This window comes from Vulpes lagopus, chromosome 6, assembly GCF_018345385.1.
Source record: "Vulpes lagopus strain Blue_001 chromosome 6, ASM1834538v1, whole genome shotgun sequence".
NCBI lineage: Eukaryota > Metazoa > Chordata > Mammalia > Carnivora > Canidae > Vulpes > Vulpes lagopus.
In genome coordinates, this window is record NC_054829.1 from 24,683,728 (window position 1) to 24,704,725 (window position 20,998).

General features: G+C 36.2%; 1 protein-coding gene across 17 annotated transcripts in view; it reads right to left on the reverse strand.

Annotated features, from left to right (window-relative positions):
- TTLL5 (tubulin tyrosine ligase like 5) overlaps positions 1-20,998 on the reverse strand; it is a 268,339-nt gene that overhangs the window by 178,018 nt on the left and 69,323 nt on the right. For 12 of the 17 annotated variants that reach the window (XR_005988409.1, XR_005988410.1, XM_041758913.1 and 9 more), the window contains 4 exons: positions 16,809-16,922; positions 16,445-16,536; positions 9,761-9,823; positions 3,595-3,633 (listed from right to left, as the gene is read on the reverse strand). Coding sequence is in view for 15 of the 17 variants with exons in the window: in XM_041758913.1 (XP_041614847.1) it covers positions 3,595-3,633; positions 9,761-9,823; positions 16,445-16,536; positions 16,809-16,922 (308 nt within the window). In the remaining 2 variants the exon portion in view is untranslated. The remainder of the gene's footprint in view (positions 1-3,594; positions 3,634-9,760; positions 9,824-16,444; positions 16,537-16,808; positions 16,923-20,998) is intronic. The other 5 variants (XM_041758911.1, XM_041758921.1, XM_041758909.1 and 2 more) reach the window with 2 other exon arrangements.

A 20,998-nucleotide genomic window follows, 5' to 3' on the forward strand; every position in this document is an offset into this window, starting at 1 on the left:
TGGCTCAACTGATTGAGCCTCTGACTCTTGATTTCAGCTCAGGTCATGATCTCAGGGTCGTGAGATTTAGCTCAGTGTTGGGCTCCATGCTGGGCTTGGAGCCTGCTTAATATTCTCTCTCTCCCTCTGCCCCTCCTTCACCCCTCCCCTGCCCCTGCTCTGTCTGAAAACAAAAACAAAAAATCAAAAAGAACAATAAACATTTGCAATAGCTTAAGTATAATCATCTCCCCCCCCCCCAAAAAAAAGTTTCCTTTCCCCAATGGACTTTGGGCTCTTTGATTAAAGTCAAATGACCATATAAATGTAGACATATTTCTGGCCTCTATTCTATTCCACTGACCAACCTGCCACAGTTTTGCTTATTATAGTATTAAAGTATTTCTTTAAGTCAGGTACCCTGTCTTTTTCAAGATTACTTTAGATATTCTAAGTCCTTTGTATTTCCACGTTAAAAAAATTTTTTTTTTTACATCAGTTTCTGCTGGTGGTGAAAAAAATACAGTCAATTTCTACCAACAAATCACTAGAATAATGATTGGGATTGCACCAGATCTTTAGATCAACTTGGGGTGAATGGACAGTTTTTTGCAATATTAAATTTTTTTTTCTTTTTTTTTTTTTAATATTAAATTTTCTAATCCATGCACATATCTCCCCACTTACTTGGGGCTTCTTTCATTTCTTTCAGTAATATTAATTAGTAAGCTTTTACTGTATAGGTAATGAACATAGTTTGTAGTATTTATTTGTCCCTGAGAATTTCATATTTTTAAATGCTACCATAAACAAAATTTTAAATTTCATTTTTAAATTATTTACTGCTAGTATATTAAAATACCATAGATTTTAGTCTATTGACCTTGTATCCTTGCTAAATGCACTTATATGTTCTTGTAACTATTCTGTAGAGGCTTTAGGATTTCCTATTAACCAGATCATGTCATCTAAGACTAAAGACATTTGTTTTCTTCCTTTCCAATCTATATGCCTTTTCTCCCCTCCTCTCACCCCTTGCTTTATTGTACTGCTTGAGACGATCTCTACTATAAAGTGAATGCAAATGGCAAAAGTGGACATCTTGCCATATTACTAATAATAGGATTATTTTTGCCATTAAGTAGGATATTAGCAACAGATTTTTCATAGAAGTTCTTTACAGATGAAGAAATTCCCTTCTGCTCCTGATTTGCTAACTTTTTCTCATAAATATGTTGATTTTCATCAGATGCTCTTTTATTTTTTTTTGCATATAATGAAATGATCATCTGGTTTTCTCCTTTATATATGGTTAATTATACTGACTAATTTTCAAATGCTAAACCAACTTTGTACTACTTAGTCATATGCATTTATTTCCCTTTTTCTTTACACTGGTGGATTAATGTGCTAATGTTCTTTGAAGAAATTGTGTCTGTGTTCATGAAGATAATAATTTTCTTCTTTTTTTAAAATGTCTTTGTCAGGTTTGGATGTCATAGTCAATGTTGACATCATAAAATGAATGGGTAAGTGTCCCTTCCTACATTTTTGAAAGAGTTCATGTAAGATTAGTGCTGCTCTTCCTCAGAAGCTTGAAAAGCATTCACCAGGGAAACTACTAGGCCTGGGATTTTCTTTGTGGAAAGGTTTTTGATTACAAATCCAATATTCTGGATATTGGGTTATTCACAATTTTCATTTCAGTTTGTGTCAGTTTTGCTAAGCGTTCCCTCCCAAGGAACTCAGACATTTCATCTGGGTTGTCAAAGTACTGGGATAAGGTTGTTCATAATATTCCGGGCAGCCCGGGTGGCTCAGTGGTCTAGTGCCACCCTTCAGCCCCGGGCCTGATCCTAGAGATCTAGGATCGAGTCCCACGTTGGGCCCCTGCATGGATGGAGCCTGCTTCTCCCTCTGCCTGTGTCTCTGCCTCTCTCTCTCTGTGTGTCTCTCATGAATAAATAAATAAAATCTCTTTAAAAAAATATATTCCTTGAACGTCCTTTTTATGTCTGTAGGATCTATAAATTATTTCCCTCTTTCCTATCTGATATTGGTCACTAGTGTTCTCTTTTTTTACTAGTTCAGTCTATGTAAGAGTTTATCAATTCTGCTATCTTATCAGGGGACAATTTTAGATTTTATTGGCTTTCTTTATTGTTTGTCTTTTATTTAATTGATTCCTCCCCTTTACTATTTCCTTTCTTCTATTTATATTGGGTTACTCTTCTTTATCTAGTTTCATAAAATGGAACATTAGATCAGTGATTTAGTCTTGTTTTCTAACATAAGCATTTCAAAAGCTATAAATTTCTCCCCAAACACTCCTTTAGCTGCATCCCACACATTTTAATGTTACATTTTTATTATTCACTTAAAATACTTTCCAATTTCCCTCATGATTCCTTCCTTGATCCATAGATTACTTTGAAATGTATGAATTTCCAAATACTGGGAGATTTTTCTATAACTGCTTTCTAATTCTACTGTGGTCAAAGACCATACTGTTTATGATTGTAATCTTTTTCAGTGTATTAGGATGTATTTCATGCCAATAGCGCATGGTCTGCCATATGCTAACTTTCATTTGCTTATACCTTTATGCCACCAAAAAATTCTTGATGGTTATATAAAATGAGTGCCAAAAATGAAGGTCAGAACCCACTGACATTTAAATATTCTTATCATTTAAGATTTTTTCTTTTGTTTCATTTTTTTTCTAATTGTCAAGTTAATAGTGATACACTCTAGGAAGCATATTCTTTGACTAAAAACTGGAGGAAACTTATAAATAACTGTGACTTTCATTTGGAAGCAAGTTACAAACTGGACTTCCCCCAGTTTTCCCTTAATTAAATGGCAATCACGTTTTCTTTCTTTAAAGAAAAATTAGATTTATGCTTCAAGGGGGGGTTTTGATCAGAAACTAGGTTTATCTTTGTTAATCCTTAAATGTAAAACTAAAAGCCTGATATAGGATGTCTCTTTCTTACTGTTGCCATTTTGTTTTCTAAAGAGGCACAGGATAAAGGGGGATATATTTAAGGTTTCAAACCAGGGGTGGTTTAAGAATTTTTGTTGGGGTTGTAGTCTTCAACTGAGCAAGGTCACCCCAGCCCTTCCTCTAAGATCTTTCTCTCCACCAGAATGAAGAGTGACAGGTATTCTGCATACTTTGAGTTCTGTGACAAACTGGAAGCAGTTCTGCTCAGTCCCGTAAGGCACAGAGTTAAATGCCCCAGGGATATCAAGGCCAACCATAACCACTCATTTGACTTTAACATGACAGAACCTTTAAAATCTCATCTGTACTCATTTGACTCTAACATGACAGTAGTTTTAAAATCTCATTTATACACTAGTGTCTCTTACATAGCCAAATAAGAACACTATTAGTATCAGTTCAAATGATATACCTATAGTTATAAAAAAGTAAATCCCAATTTTAGTTGTAAAAAGTTGCCCTGGAATAGTGTTTCAATAGAAACTTTTATGTTACTATTCAAGCTGAGCCAAACCAAAAAATGGTTACACAAAATATCATGCTTAGCCTCTGCATGGTCACACATTGTGCACATGGAAAGAATTTCTCAACTTGTAAAAATCAGTTACCGTGTTCTTCCTGTCAATAAGCTTCTTCTTGGGTTTCCCCTACAGAAGTAAAAAGGACAACTGGGTTAGAGGACTGCTCAGATATTCTCTCCTGAGTTCATACGTGCACACACACACTCCTGATAACATGGAACTATGCCAGGGAAGGCAGCTTTGGGGAGAATCAGAGAGATGTACTGAGAAAAGAACAGAATCCCCAAAGCATGTGGGAAGAGCAATAAAAAAACAAAGGGGAAACGACAGATGAATTCCAGAAAAGAAGCATAAAAACTACTTGCATTGTCTATTAGTCACAAATCAAATCATACTTATTCTTTACAACCACCATACAAAGGAGGTTATGATTAGGCCCATTTATTAAAAAAAAAAAAAAAAAAACGAATAGGATAAGATCATTTTGTGACATGCCCAAGGCAGGAAGGAGCTCAGTGACCTCAAATGTGAACCCCGGGGCTAGGTCTCAGACTCCAGTACTCTTCTTTATACTTTCACTAAAGGAAATCAATCTCAGTTCTCATGGGGTTCAAAAAGGATGCTCAGGAGAAATAGATTTTTCACAGTTAAAAAAAAATCCCTTAAAAAAAAAAAAAAAGAGATGTTCTCCATAGTGTCTGAACTAGAGTAGAGTTGGGTTCTCACCACAGGAAGTGAATGCCATTTATGTTTAAATTAGCTTTTGTTTTTCTTTTGAAAATTTTTCCTCATTCAATTTCCTTTCATTTAACACACACGCTCTTTATTTCATTTCCTCAGTTTTACTTGTATTCATTTGTGAATGTGTATATTTAGCTTAGTACACTTTTATTATTGTGTGGATTCAAGTATATATCAACACAGACAAGATACTGAATAATTCCACGACCATAAGGATCCTTTGTGTCATTCTTTTATAATCACACATCTCTCACCTAACCCCTGGATCCCTTTAATCTGTTCTCCATTTTAAAACTTTATCATTTAAAATTTGCCATTTAGGGATCCCTGGGTGGCGCAGCGGTTTAGCGCCTGCCTTTGGCCCAGGGCGTGATCCGGAGACCCGAGATCGAATCCCACATCGGCCTCCCGGTGCATGGAGCCTGCTTCTCCCTCTGCCTATGTCTCTGCCTCTCTCTCTCTCTCTCTGTGTGTGTGACTATCATAAATAAATAAAAATTAAAAAAAATAAAAATTAAAAAAATAAAATTTGCCATTTAAAAATTTCAAAAATGTTATAAAAAGAGATAGATGCTATCAATATCAATATTTTCTATTTACAGAAAATCAAGCAAAGATTAGGTCTTCAACAAAATGCTTTGTCTTTCCCGTGTCTTCTACTCATGCCAATGTCCTAATATTGTCACCTTACCATCAGAAAGTCTCAAGATGATTTTTACCTTTTGCATCAGATAATAGTTTGTTCCAGTAATATGCAATCATGGTTTCACATTACAATCACAGGCAATTTTTAAGAAGTACCAATATGCTTCAGCCTGGGGATGGGGCCAGGGCATAAAAAGGGTTTATAAAATCTCCAAGTGTTACTAATACGTAGCCAGGGTTAAAATTACCATCATACTGTAAGATAGTAGGTAAGATACTATTTGCCAGGCAGGGTGGCAGGTTGGGGGATGAGTGGGAGAGGGCAAGAAAGGCAGAAAAAATTAACCTCAAAAAAAAAAATTAGGAAATTAGTTTAAAACTAATTCTGGGGGATCCCTGGGTGGCGCAGCGGTTTGGCGCCTGCCTTTGGCCCAGGGCGCGATCCTGGAGACCCGGGATCGAATCCCACATCGGGCTCCCGGTGCATGGAGCCTGCTTCTCCCTCTGCCTGTGTCTCTGCCTCTCTCTCTCTCTCTCTGTATGACTATCATAAGTAAATAAAAAAAAAAAATTTTTTTTAAATAAAAAAAAAATAAAATAAAATAAAACTAATTCTGGCAATAATACAACAGGATTTTTGAGAGGAAAAACAATGCAGATTGAAGAGAACAAACTTAATAGAAGATGTTAGGGCTTACAACAAATACAATTTCATTTTTTATTTTTTTTTTTTTTTTAATTTTTATTTATTTATGATAGTCACACAGAGAGAGAGAGAGAGAGAGAGAGGCAGAGACACAGGCAGAGGGAGAAGCAGGCTCCATGCACCGGGAGCCCGACGTGGGATTCGATCCCGGGTCTCCAGGATCGCGCCCTGGGCCAAAGGCAGGCGCTAAACCACTGCGCCACCCAGGGATCCCCCAATTTCATTTTTTAAGTGCATGTTTGTGTGTGTGTATGCCTACCATCTGGTACATTCTAGATACTGACAAAGACAAGGATGAACATAACAAAATACTACTCTCAAAAGCCAACTTGTATAGTAGACAGGCTTGTACGTAAATAAGCAATTAGAATACAATGCAGGAATCTGAATCAGTCTAAGGGATCAGAAGGGCTGGGTAAGAGGATGAAGGACAGAGCCAGTAGAATTTAGGGATGGACTGAAGGCTATTCCTTGGGATGGCAAGTATGCAAGAAGGAGGAGGCATGAAAGAGCAAGCTGACACAGAGAGATTGGCCATGGGTTGATGTGGAAAAGTAGAGATTAGGCTAAAAAGGTAAACAAGAGTAAATCTTAAAGGTCTTTCTTTACTAAACATGGAAATTCATGTTTTTAGAACGCTTTATAATCAGTTGTTCCTGGGGCCTGAATAAAGAATTCAGGGAGTATACCAAATGTGGATGGAAAAAAAATTAACCTACCAAATGAAATTTAGCATTTCCTTCATATACATGTAGGAAATTCTCTGCAGCAGTGTTCATATGATCTTATTACCAAAAAATAATAATACCTTCTTTTCATATTACTTTAGAGATGTTACAGGTTATCTCCAAATCTTGGCAACATGTATCATGCTTTCATGATTATTAGACATGCTGATGGTCTTGTTTATTGAATTGTTAATAAAGAAACACATATTACTACATCTCAAATCTCTTTATTGTTACACTCGCCCTAAGAGAATGCTTCCTAATTTTGGTGATAGTTCCCAAATTGCCTGTTCCACTTCCTTCTCCCTCAGGGGAAGCCCAAGGACCGAAAGATTGAGCCTCAAACATAAGTCCATGTCAGTCCAGATTGTCACAGCCTGTGAGAAAAATCATGCAAATTACCTATCCTCAGCAAATGGTCTATTACTTATAAAAATGACAATCAAAGATCACCAAATATATGAGGAAACATAGTAATATAAACCAGCAAGAATGAAATGAATAGAACTAATCTAGAAGAATTAAATATAATGCAAGAAACAGAAAGGAACTTTCAACAAACTAAAACAGTCAAAGAGATGTGAAAAAAACATTTACGAAACTGTGATTTATAGCAAGAAATATATATTTGGGGGGCACCTGGGTGGCTGAGTCGGTTGAGCATCTGACTCTTGATTTTGGCTCAGGTCATGATCTCATATGACACAGATCCGGAGTAGGGCTCTGGGTTCCACAAGGAGTCTGCTTGAAATTCTCTCTCTCCCTCCCACCTGCCCCTCCCCACCCATGCACACTCTCTAAAACAAATAAATATATCTTGCGGGGAATATAAAGCAATTTAAAGAAATATGTATTTGGTCTTCAGCCCCCACCTCTCACATAGAGGACCTAAAACCTCTGGAACTTCCTAAGTGATGAGCACGGTGATGTGTCTTTGGTTATGACAATGCAATAGCTTTGGGAATGCCCTGGATCACTGTCAGGATGCAGACTGATGACCAGAGGAACTGACCATGTGATCAGAGGGTTGGACCTTTCAATTCTTCCCCCAACACACCCCCCGCTGACCTCTAGGAAATGGAGTGGGCCTGGAGATGGGAGTTCAATCACCAATGGCCAATGATTTAACCAGTGGTGCCTATGTAATGATGCCTCCATAAAAACGCAAAAGGCTGGTGAACATGTGGAGATCTGGGAGAGACTGGCATGCCGGAATGGGCATGGAAGCTCTGCACCCTCTCCCCATACCTTGCCCTACGTGTCTCTTCCAACTCACTATTCCTGAATTATATCCTTTTATAAGAAACCAGTGATCTAGAAAGTGAAACGTTTCTTGGGACTTGGGAGTTTTGTGAGTCACGCTAGCAAATTAATCAAATAAGAGGGAGGGAAGAAAGGAAGGAAGGAAGGAAGGAAGGAAGGAAGGAAGGAAGGAAGGAAGGAAGGAAGGAAGGAGGGAAGGAAGGAAGGAAGGAAGGAAGGAAAGAGAGAGTTGTAGGAACCTCTGATTTACAGCCAGACAGTCAGAAGTACAGGTAATCACCTGGACTTGCAACTGGTGTCTGAATTAAAGCCCAAGGAGCAGGTTGTTCAAAACCCCAATCTGTAGCTGGTCAGTCAGAAGCACAAGTGACAATGTGGCCTTGTAACTGGTATCCAAAGTCAGGTAAAGGCAGAGAAAGTGGGGAATGACAGTCCTGTAGGACTGAACCATTAAACTATGGAATCAGATGCTAATCTCTGGGCAGATAGTGTCAGAACTGAGCTGAATTCTCAGGTGCAAATGGGGCAATTACGTGGTGCTGTGGGGGAACCTGTCTGCCACATGGGAAATAGTACTGAAACCATTTTAATATTATAGCCATAAAGTCTAAACCCTGTCAGAAATCAAAAATAGTTCTTGGATATTAAAAACATACTTAACAAAGTTAAAAAGGTAAACTGAACAACCCTCTCCTATGCTAGTACAGAATAACACAATAGAGAGGGCTGCAGATCAATTTAAAATTTTAGAAGAAAAAGTTCAAACATCCTAGAATTTAAAGCTAAGAAACAATGAGATTAAAAAAAAAAAAGTAAAAAACAAACAACATGGACCATATAGTAAAAGATCCAAAATTCATCTAACAGAAGTTCCAAAAGGAGAGGAAGGAGAGGATAAGGGGAATATTTCCCACAGATGGAAGACTTAAATCTTCAGACTGAAACGACTCACCCACTGTAAAACCAAAAGAATGAAAAGTAACCCACTAGAACAGATCTTGGTAAAATACCTGAACTCGAAAGATAAAGGAGGCCTGTAAAAGGCTGGTAAGGGAGGAGAGAAAAAAACAGGTTATATAGAGAGAACTGAGCTTCTATGTCTTCTAAGGGAATCTGAAGGTCTCTTTCACTAGAAGCTATGCAGTGTAATTAATTACTTCACCAGTGGTAATAACTACAAATGTAAGGGGGAAATGGCAAATCCCATATCTTTCCTGATAATAGGTCATGAAATTGTAAGAAATGGCTAAAATCTGAGTATCTATTTTAGGCATTCTACAAAAAAAGCACATATACCCTGAAAATAATATAAATTTCCCTAAATAACTAAGGTTCCTCATTTTGATAGTGATTACTAAACTATAGGTCAAGACAATTACAGCTTAGGGGCAACAAAACTATGTGGGACTAAGTAGTGCCTGATTGCTGTGCTAACTGAATTCCAATGTCCACTTTCTATCACTTCACCTTATCTTCCCTTGCACTGAAATCTCAATAGTTTCATTTTTTACAATTCCTAATGTATTCATTTTGTGAATTACCGCCCTGTTCTACCTTTCCTAATCTGATCATTCTAATTTCTTCTAGCCTAGAAAAACAGATGATTGTGTCTGTTAAAACTGTGTCTAACGTAAAAAGGCACCAAGTACAGGTCTTCCTTTACTTGAAGGATAAAGTTTAGGGTATCTGTTAGGATTGTTTGAAGATCTTTATGGTTTGGGACACCTGGGTGGCTCAGTGGTTGAGCATCTGCCTTTGGATCAGGGCATGATCCTGGAGTCCTGGGATCGAGTCCCACATTGGGCTCCCTGCATGGAGCCTGCTTCTCCTTCTGCCTATGTCTCTGCCTCTCTCTCTGTATCTATCATGAATAAATAAATAAAAATCTTTTAAAAAAATAGAAAAAATAAAATGTAAGTAGCAGCAAAAAAAAAATCTTTATGGTTTAATTTGTGGCCTCTGAAAACACTACTAAGTGCTGGGAATTAATGAATTCAGGAACAATGAGGTATTATATTGTGTTTTCTGCAAGGCCCTTTCTATCAGAGATTTCATGAAAGATATTTTTTTTAATAAAGCCTCTTTCTTTCTTTTGTATGTACTTTCTCCTTATCACATAATCTAGTGATCTTACAAGATTAGCAAATTTTTAAGATTGGCAAATCCCCACCTGTCCTGGAAGAGACGTGTTGCCAGCATATAGTTCATGGAGGTCTTGTGTTCGAGGTAGGACCTGAAAGACAAAGAATGAAACTGGCTATTTCTTACATTTGGCTGAAAGGAGAATATATGGAAATAAAGCCATGAATCAAGCACAGAAGTGATAGTTACTTAAATACGGTTTCTAAAGAAATGTATGGTTCTCTACAGTGGCAAAGGAAGATAAAGTTGCTTAAATTAAAATTATAAAATACCAGAGACAAAATAAATGAGATACCAGAGACAAAATATCAGAGACAAAATAAAATGAAAACAATAAATGGAGGAGCTAATTTAGAATGCAAAAAGAAAGAAATGGTGGGATTTCTTAGATTAATGAAAAGTGACACACTAAATTCAGAAAATAAAACTGGAAGGTAAAAACAAAGGCACCATCAAAAATCATATATAACTAAGAGATCAAATGAAGCTGGGAATGGGGAGACGCATAAAAGGCATGAAAAAGTAGACAGAAGATGTTTTCAATCATGCTTTTTCTCAAGAGCTCCTTGATGCTTACATAGGAGGCATACTCTTTCTCTTCCAAGCCTTCAAAAGTTGAATACGCTATACCACCAATTCTTTTACACTTTCTCCTGACAGTTCCTCAACAGTGAACCCACCTTACAGCCAGACAAGCCCCCTGAAAAATCATCCGACACCACACTTCCCACTGATCCTTTTGCCTTGGTCTGGATACCTCTTCATACCCTCTCCACTTAGCCATGATCTACATTTCAAGAAGCAGCTCAAGTCCATTGTGCTGTATAAAGCATTACCTGATCTGATGACTCCAAGACTAGAGAAGCGCTCTTATCTGAACTACATTAGCCTTTACTAATGCCCGAGGAGGGACCTGTCATACACTCTTATAGAGGAAATTTTTCCTTCTTGGAAAGCATCATGATACAGGAGGGAAAAAGTCCAATCCAGAGTCAAAATACCTGAGTCAATTCCCCCTGTGTGGTCATGGACAAGTCATATTACCTTACTGAGCCAGTACTTTCCATATCATTAAAATGGGAATAAGAATAATGTGTATGAAGTACATTATAATTACGAAGAGCCATACAAATGAGATATTTTTATTATATGTATAAATAATTTCTCCATAATCCCACTATTAACTCTCAAAGGGCAGGGATCCCATCTAATATTGGTTTTATATTCCAAAGCATAGTGCTAGACATTAGCTGATAATAAGTATATTGCAGTAAAAAGGCATATTTGTTAGTAGATAAATACATCTTCCCTACTCTATATGAAGGCAGGTTAATTAGTTTAATATTCTTGGTCTTGCTCTGCCTCTTTTCTCAGAGACCCCAGGAGAAATGGAGTGACTTACCACATTATGTAATTTAGGAAGAATAAACAGAAACACATCAACGAGCAGCTTCCTTTTTTCTCTTGGGAGACAATCTCCCCTTAGGAGGTATAACTCCTCTGCTGGTCCTAGAGGGTCAGGTGCTCTTTCCACACAGCTCAGTCTAACCTTGCCTCCAAATGAGCATGTAAATCTGCCCATATCAGAAGTTCAACCAAAAGTGAGTTTGCTTGTAGACAGATATAATCAAGTGTCCCAACCTAGACTTTATCAGTAAAGAAGGAGATATTTTGGTCTCAATCTCTCTTAGTCTTTGTCTCATTTCTCCATTGGTTCAGAACCAAACCAGTAAAACCAAACCAACCATTACTGGACTTGGTAAGAGACTCCAATATTACCTGTAAATGGTTCCTTAGAAAAGGAACTTAAATTAAGGTACTGCCTCTTGAAATACTCAAGAGTAGAGGTTTCTATTCTCATTAATTAAAAGATATGTTTTCTAGCAACTGTAAATATTTAAATTCCCCAAAAACATATCAAAAGAAAATCCACACAATATCTTTTTGTTGTGTTCCTAGGTCTTTGTTCCTAGGTCTATCTACATTGATAGAATATTCTGTAAGATGAAAGGAAGATTTCTCTATGAACAGCATGATTTTCAAAACAAAACCAAACAAACATAAAATGGGTATTTTCTTTTATTCCTCTAAGTTCTAGCTCTATACTTAGAACCACTAATACCCCAACTAGGTCAAAAGCCAATCATCAGAGGAAGAGAAATGTGTTACCTATAAATAAGTACAAAAATTCTCAACCTTACTGTAATCAGAGAAAAGGCATCACAAGGGACTCTGAGTCTTTGGATAAATACAAACCTGCTCAGGCATAGGGTAAATGTCCACAAGGCTGGGCAAAGAGCAAATGATAAGGTAAAGAATGCTAAAGAAAAAGTGTAAGCTGAATACTTTCCAGAATTCATCAAGAGCTATACATTGATTGATTCCCACCAGCCAGAATGGAGAAATCTCATTGAATATGGAGCTCATTTAACAGATATCTCCAAATAGTCTTTAATAGTAAAACTTCCCTAGATCTAAACACAAAGCTACCCTAGACAAACCATAAATGTCTTTAAATGAACTGAGTGATGTACAGAATTGTTGAATCATTACATTGTACACCTGAAACTAATAATACTGATGTTAATTACACTGAATTTTAAAAAATGTTTTTAAATGAGCCTGAAAAAGCTTAGCCTGATCTACAAGTAACCGTCAGACCAAAAAAACCTTCAAAAGCATTTAAAGACAATAAAACCCACTCAACAACATATTTATAATGTCCAGCATCCAATTTTTTAAAAATCACTATACATGTGAAGAAAAAAATAGAAACAAGAGGAAACAGACTCAGAAATGACAGAGAAAACAGAATAACAAAAATTTTAAAACAATGACTATAAATATTATATGTGCAAGAATCTAAAAAATCATGATAATAATGGGAAAAAAACAAAAAGAAGATATAAAGAGAAACAGTGGAATTCTAAAGTTGGAAAATAAAGTATCTGAAAATGAACATTTCACTGGATGGAATTAATAGAAAATTGACATTGTAGGCAAAAAGATGAATGAATTTAGAAATAGAGGACCAGAAAACTATCCAAAATAAAGAAATAAAAAGAGTCTAAAAAAAATTATCAGGCCAGACCTGAAGTATAGTATCAACCAATTTACTATGTAACCAGAGTCCCAAAAGGAAAAAGGAGAGGATGGAAATAGAAAAAAAATGGCCAAAAGTTTTCTAAATTTTATGAAAACTATAAGCTCACAGACCAAGAAACTCAAAAAATCCCAAGTAGAAGAAACATGAAGAAAATGACACCAAGGTACATATATCATAAACTGTTGAAAATGAGTCATAAATCTTAAAAGCAAGCTAAGGAAGAAAAGGCTTATTATGCACAGAAAAATAAAAATAAGAATTATCGCATGCTTCTTGTCAGAAAAATGCAAGCCAAAAGATAATGGAAGAACATTTTTCAAGTGCTAGGAAAAAAGGAATATCCAAAATATACAAAGAACTCTCACAACTTAATTACAAGAAAACAAATAACCTCATTTAAAAATGGGCAAAATATTTGATCATCAAAGATACACAAACAGCAAATAAACACATGAAAAGATGCTCAACATAGTCATTAGGGAAATGTAAATTAAACTGTATGTAATTTCACTACAGACCCCCTAAGGAGCTAAAATTAAATTGACTACATCAATTGCTGGTGAGAATGTGGAAGAATTAGAACTCTCACACACTTATTATTGGAATGTAAAATGGTACAACCACTCTAGAAAACTGTGTGGCAATTTCTTAAAATGTTAAACATATACAACAATATGATCCAGTCATTCTACAAGCAGGTATTTACCCAAGAGAAATGAAAGCGCATGTCCATACAAAACTTTGTATATAAATGTTCAAAGAAACTTTATTTATAATAACCAAAAACTAGAAATTACCAAAATGTCCATCAACAGATGAATAAGCAAATTCTGGCATATGCCTATAATAGAATACCATTCAACAATAAAAAGGAATTAAACCACTGATACATGATACAGTATGTATCTAAAATCCAAAAACAATTTTGTCAAGTAAAAAAAGACCCAACAAATAAGAGAACCTGTTGAATTTTATTATATGCAATGCTATGAAATGCAGATTAAACTTTGTAACAGAAAGCAGATCATAGCTGTCTGGGGACAGGGACAGGAAGGGAAGGGTTGGGAGGTGCAGGAGAGAGGAATTACAAAGAGGCACAAGAAAACTTTTGGAGATTATGGATCTGTTCATTATGTTAACTGTGTGGTAGTTTCACAGACATATACCTATGTTAAAACTTACCAAATTATACACTTTAAATATATAAAGTTTATAACAAGCTGTTTAAAAAATAACATTTATAATACCATTCAATACTAGCATGAAATACTAAGTGATGAATAAAAAAAAAAAAACACATTCAAAACCTTTACAGTGAAAATTATAAAACGTTGCTAAGAAAAATTAAAGAAGACATAAATAAGTGCACTTGTCATAATGAACACCGGGTGGTGTATGGAACTGTTGAATCACCGTATTATACACCTGAAACCAATATAACACTGTATGTTAACTAACTGGAATTAAAATACATAAAAAGTCATTTTAAAAAGGCAACTTAAATAAATGGAGAGATCATGTTCATGGATTGGAAAATTCAATACTGTTAAAATGTCCACTGTCCCAAAATTAATCTATATATTCAATGCAATCCCAATCAAACGCCAGCAGACTTCTGTGTAAATTGATGAGGAAATTCTAAAATGTCTTGGGAAATACAAAGGACACCAAATAGCTAAAATACTTAAAAAAAAGTTGGAAGACTCACATTACCTAATTTTAAGACTTAGTATAAAGCTACAGTAATCGAGACAGATTTATCAGTGAAACTAAATAAAGCCCAAAGATAGACTCACACATACATTTGAACTAATTTTCAACAAAGATAATCCAATAGGGTAATTTCAACAAATGGTGCAAAATAAATGTACATCATATGAAAAGAAATGAACCTCAACCCTACCTCACACCATACACAAAAATTAAATCAATACTATCTCAGACTTAAACATAAAAGCTAAAGTTGTAAAACTTTTAGAAGAAAAGATAAAAGAAAAAACTTTATGACGTTGGGATTGGCAAAAATTTCTTAGATAGGAAACACAAAATGCATAAATCTTTTTGATGTTTGGTCAATTGGACTTCGTTGAAATTTAAAACTTCTTTAAAAGTCACTGTTATAGAAATAAAAAAACCTGGGGTGCCTGGGTGGCTCAGTCCATTAAGCGTCCAACTTCAGGTCATGGTCTTGGGGTCCTGGGATCAAGCTCTGCTGTGAGTAAGGCTCTGCATTCACAGGGGAGTCTCCTCCCCAGCCTCTTTCCTCTTCTGCCCCTCCCCCCACTTGTGAGTGCATGTGCTCATTCTTTTCTCTCTCTCAAATAAATAAAATCTTAAAAAGAAATGAAAAAGTAGCCACAGACTTGGAGAAAATATTCACAATATAAATATCTGAGAAAAACCTTGTATCAAGAGTCCTTTACAACACAATAACAAAAAAATAAAAATCCTAAATTTAAAATTAAAAAAAAAGAAGATACACAAATAGCCAATAGCACATGAATGCCTAATATCATTATCCATTAGAGAAAAGCAAATTAAAACTACAGAGATATACTCACATCCACTGGAATACCTAAAATTAAAAAACCTGACAATACCAAGTGTTGACAAAGATGAGGAGCAACTAGAACTCTCATACGCTCTTGGTAAAATGTAAAATGGGACTATACTTCCCCTACATCAGATGATCCTCCTATTCTACTCTAAGAGAAATGAAATCATATATTCACATAGTGACTTATACATGAATGTTCCTAGCAGCTTTTTTCATAACAGTCTCAAACCGGACACAACCCAAATGTTCCACAACAGTTGAATGGATAACAAATTGTGATATATGAATTCATATTCATATGAACAAATATATTCATATGAATGCATATTCATTCATATGAATTGGTAAGCAATAATAATAAAGAATGAACTAATGCTTCGCACAACATAGATAAATCTCAAAAACATTATGCCAAACAAAGAGAATCCAAACACCAAAGTATACATTGGATGATTCTATTTATACAAGATTCTAGATAAACTATAAAGACATAAAGCAGATCAGCAGGTGTATGAGGCTCAGGGTAATGAGGGTAATTGCAAAGGGGCAGAAGGGGACTTCTGAAGGTGACAGAAATAGTCTTTATTTTGATTGTAATGATGGTGGTAGTTAAATTGGTGCTTATATTTGTCAAAACTCATCACCAAACTCCACATTTAAAATGGATGCATTTATTGCACATAAACTAGATCTCAATGATGATTAAATATAAACAATATATTGTTGAGACCCCATGTAGATGACCAAACAATTTATTTTCAAATCAAGGTAATGATGACCACAAAATTTTTTAAATGTCTAATTCTGGGTTAGCAGGCTATTAAGAAGGAGGTGGGGGATTTTTTTTTTTTTAAAGGGAGGAATAATGCACAGGTAGATTAAATTACTGTTTTATGCTCTTGGGTTGCATAATATTCACGCCACTCTAAATAAATACGCAAAATAAGACAGACAAGCATGGAAAGCAATGACAATACTATGTCATGATTAACCCAATTCTGTGGACCTGAGGCACATATTTAAAAAAAAAAAAAGGGTAGTCACCTCACCCATATATTTCCCATGTCTCTGATGTGGGGAATATGCGAATAAATCCACCTCTCCGATCATTTTCTTCCTTCACTCTCCGCAAAACTTTGATCTATATAGAGTAAGAGAAAATCAAGTAAGTACCCATTTTGAAAACAGTAATCCATGTGGTTATAGGGCAGAGGAAGAGAGTGATGACCAACGAATACGAAATCATGAAGAGAGAAATTAATTCCATTTAAGATGCTGTTTTCTGAAATTTCTCCCATCTTGAATCTTTTTCTTTTCAAAATAAGATATGAGTTGGTCATGAACATTAGGTATCACTAATTTTCACTGAACCCTGTGTTAGCCCACAAAGGACTGAAATGGAGTTATCTTTACCTCCTCCATTGACAGACCAAGCACAGAACCACCTAACTTCCCCGGCACCTTCTCTCGGGCTGAGCCCACAAGGTTTTTCATTTCCGCATCACTGGCAGAGAGTGGACGGGAACGCTAAGGAGAAGGAAAAACAGAAACAAAATGTTTTCACCATCTTTCTTCATTTCTCTCAATTCTGTCCCTCCTCAACATCATCATCTTTCCTAATATGGATAACCTCAACTCCAAAGCCCATTTTCTGTAATTACTCTCTCAGCCTGAACCCTGGGAAATAAATGAAAGCTAGTAGACTAAATGGAAGAAGAGAAAACGGAAGAGAAGGAAAAACACTACGGGTTGAGGGGAAAACAAGCAGAAAAACAAGAACGATGTCCACAAGACTTTCTCATCCAGTATTTATTCCTAATCCTGGTTTTAGAGGACATCTGACATCTTCAAAGATATAGAAGAAATTTAAAAATAACTGCCATGTAAGATTAAATGTGTATTTATTTCATTAAATAATAATATCCTTTTCAGCAGTGGGGAAGGAGAGTTAGGAGAGGGGAGACCTAAGACAGAAAACCAAGGAACAATCTATTACGTCACAATTGAAAATCAGTCCCTGAGTTGTTTTAGAACTCGTGTGTAGGGGCAGGGACTGGGAATTGAGGTAAGAGTCATCAGTGACACAGAAAAAAGCTGTGACCAAAAGTAACACTGTAACTGCTGGACTTTGAGAGACCTTGATCAAAGACCACTGCCCGACTGCCCTGGGAACTTCAAGGAGTCAGCCAAATGGGCCATGCTGCTCGCAGCCTTCTGAATGATGATCACAAAGGTCATCTAGAACAAATGTCTTAAGTGATTTTGAGGTTATGTGAGCAGAAAAATATAATGGTAACAAAGGAAGTCAGGTGGTATGAAGCATGTGAACACACTATTCTTGAAAGAGGTAAAGTGACTAATAGAAGAAGACAAATCTATCTGTCAATGGGCAGAGTAAGCAATAACTCAAGAAATGTGCAAGCAAATTGTCTTTCTAAATTCCTAGAAGTAACTTTTTTTTTTTTTTCCTAGAAGTAACTTTGATGAGAGAAAAGTATTGCTATTGTCAGGAACTACTGCTTATTTTTCTCTTTTGGTAGACTATGTGTGGAAAAGCTTTTCATCTCAGCAATATTCACTGTTACAGATTGAATGTTTGTGTCCTCTCCCAAATTCATATGCTGCAGCCCTAACTTCCGATTTGATGGTATTTGGACATGGGGCTTTGGGAGGTGATTAGGATTAAATGAGGTCATGAGGATAAGACTTGGTCTGATGAGATTAATGACCCTAAAAGAAGAGGCCTCAGAGAGTTTGTACTCTCTCCCTCTGCCCAATTATGTACAAAGAGGTCATGTGAGCACAGAGTAAGATGGCAGTCATCTACAGGCCAAGAGTAGAGACCTCACAATGTAGCCTGCCTTGCTGGCACGTGGGTCTTGGGACTTTCCAGCCTCCACAACGGTGAGAAATAAGTTTCTGTGGTTTAAATTGACCAAGTCTATGGTTGGTTATGGTAGCCCCAAGCAGACTAATAATATACACCTATACACATCATGAATGCTTTTACCTTTGACACAAGGAAGACCAACACATACTAATCTTCAAAGCTAACGTGGGAGTTATAAAAGATAAATTTCCTGATAGGCAACTCCATGATGAGATACCTTTAGTTTTTTAGGTCCTTTTTCAAGACCTAATTTTCATCTTGTGGAATAGCTCTGAGATGGAACAATATTCTTGGCTTCCAGTGACTGAGATTATAATGATGTTGCAACCTTCCTCTACTAATCAGCAGATATAACCAACATGTAAAGGCAGGGACTTTCACTTGTTTACCTTTTCCTGTGGTATCTTCAGCACCCAGAACAGTATTTGGCATGGAGCAGGAGATCAATTAATATTTGATGAACAAATAAATAAATGAATGAATGTGCTGACATGCTGATTAATCGTGGTTAGAACTGAACTTTGCAGAAGATTTGGGGACGGGGGCAGAATTTAATTCCCTTCCAATCTCTGGGAATGCATTAAACAGTACACGGTGGGATGAGAGGGGAACCAAGGGGAAAGTTTAAAGATTCACGAAGGCAATCATTTAGGTAATATAATCTTTTCAAAAACTTGTTAAAGTATGAATGCTTATTTAGTAATAATTTACTAAAGCTAAAATATTAACTGGATGCTTTGAGGACTTTTCTCATTTTACACACTACTTATCATTGGCTAAAAATACTTTATTTCACATGTGATGACATGGCTCTGATCAAAAAGCTACTGGCAGTCAAGTGCCTTATCCAAGGTCAAGTTGCCTTATCATTCACACTATTTAAGAATACCTTAAAGTCCTCTGAAATTATTTAAGAGAGAGTTGGAAGTAAGTACTCATTTAAATGATAAAATAGAAATAAAGATTAAGCATTTTAGAATAGAAAAACTTATTTAAAAATGTTGATAAACTAAAATCTGTATTAAAGGTTAATAATAAAAATATTTTAGGAAACAGTTATTAGCTATTAGAATAGTTTTAGGAAATGCATGACTGGGGTGTCTGGGGGGCACAGTCAGTTAATTGTACGACTCTTGGTTTTGGCTCGGGTCGTGATCTCAGGGTCATGAGATCGAACCCTGTATCAGGCTCTGTGCTTGCTCAACATGGAGTCTCCTTGAGATTTTTCTCTACCTCTCTCTTTGTCCCTCCACTCTTGCTCACGCTCTCTCTTTCTCTATAATAAAATAAATAGATCTTTAAAAAATAAAGAAATGCATGGTCATATTTATAAGAACATGGATCAGGTCACTACTGAATAACACCTAATTGGTACCCTCAATTTTTGTTTTTAAAATCTTTTTTTGCTTTTTGTTTTTTGTCTTTTGTTTTTCCTGTTCATTTTCTCATCTGTTTTTATTATTGGATTTTATTTATTTTTCTTTTTGATCTTTTTGTCTTTTTTCTTTTTTCAAGACCTAATTTTCATCTTGTGGAATTGCTCCGAGATGGAACAATATTCCTGGCTTCCAGTGACTGAGATTACAATGATGTTGTAACCTTCCTCTACTAATCTAAATCTGCTCCCAGAAACAGTAAATGGGCACCCTCAAAATTCTATCTTTCCTCTTTGTCATTTTCAAAGAGCTGTTCTCCCATACATGTTCACAAACCCTCCTTTGTTATGCACAGCCCAGAGTTCAAACTCTAGCTACTTACGTATGTATGTGAGCTGTCTAGATGAGGCATTGAGGGATGCAGGAGGTGTTCCTGCCTGGGGCCTTTGGGAGGTTTGCAAATGGAAGGGGCTGAGGAGTAACGGTGTTTGTTAGGTGAATGCTCTAGTTATGAACTCTCATAAGCTGATGGCTTTACTCTGTTACTGCCATAAATACCACCAGGCTGCAAAGAAAAAGGTCAATGCTGCTCTAAGAGGGGAAAAAAGGTGGAAAAGGTGGCTAGAAACTCCTTTTATCTCTTCACCTATTTATCTCAAGTTAAACTATTAAAAAGGCTGAGAGAGCGAGAGATATGAAAAGTTGTAGTTACTGAAGTCTACGTATCTCAAATGCCTCTCTAAAACCCACCCAGGGCTCCTATGTCTTCGGGGAAGCTGCTGGAAAATATCAGACTAGAAAGCCAGAAGTGTTTTGCCAATCTCAGCTTTTCAATAAATTTGAGATTTCAGAGAACTTTCTTTATCAGCATAAAATCTGCTGTACTGGTCTATAGAGACATGTGTCTACACAGGTACAAAAGAGCATTACTGTCTCAGACCACTGGTTGAATCCTACCAACATTTGTTAATGAAATGAATTACTAAGAAATGTGGCCTGAATTACAGACACAAATGAGAGAAAAGGTGGAGAAAAGGGGCGGGGAGGCAGGCAGAGAAAAGATAGCAAAGAAAAAAGAAAGGAGATAGAAATGCTTATGAGTGCCAAGAAGACATACCTGGAGATTAAAAGCAGAGTAAAAATAAATAAATAAAAAGGAATCAGACTGATTTGGAAGGCCATCAGGACTGCAAAAAACAGAACAAAACACTCCAAGTGCAAGCCATTCTGTGGTTTTGACCTTGTGCATATCAGCACTGCTACATTCTCTGGGTGGTGGGAGAATGAATCCACATATTCCAGGGGACTGACTGAATACACTAAGAAAATGAAGCTCT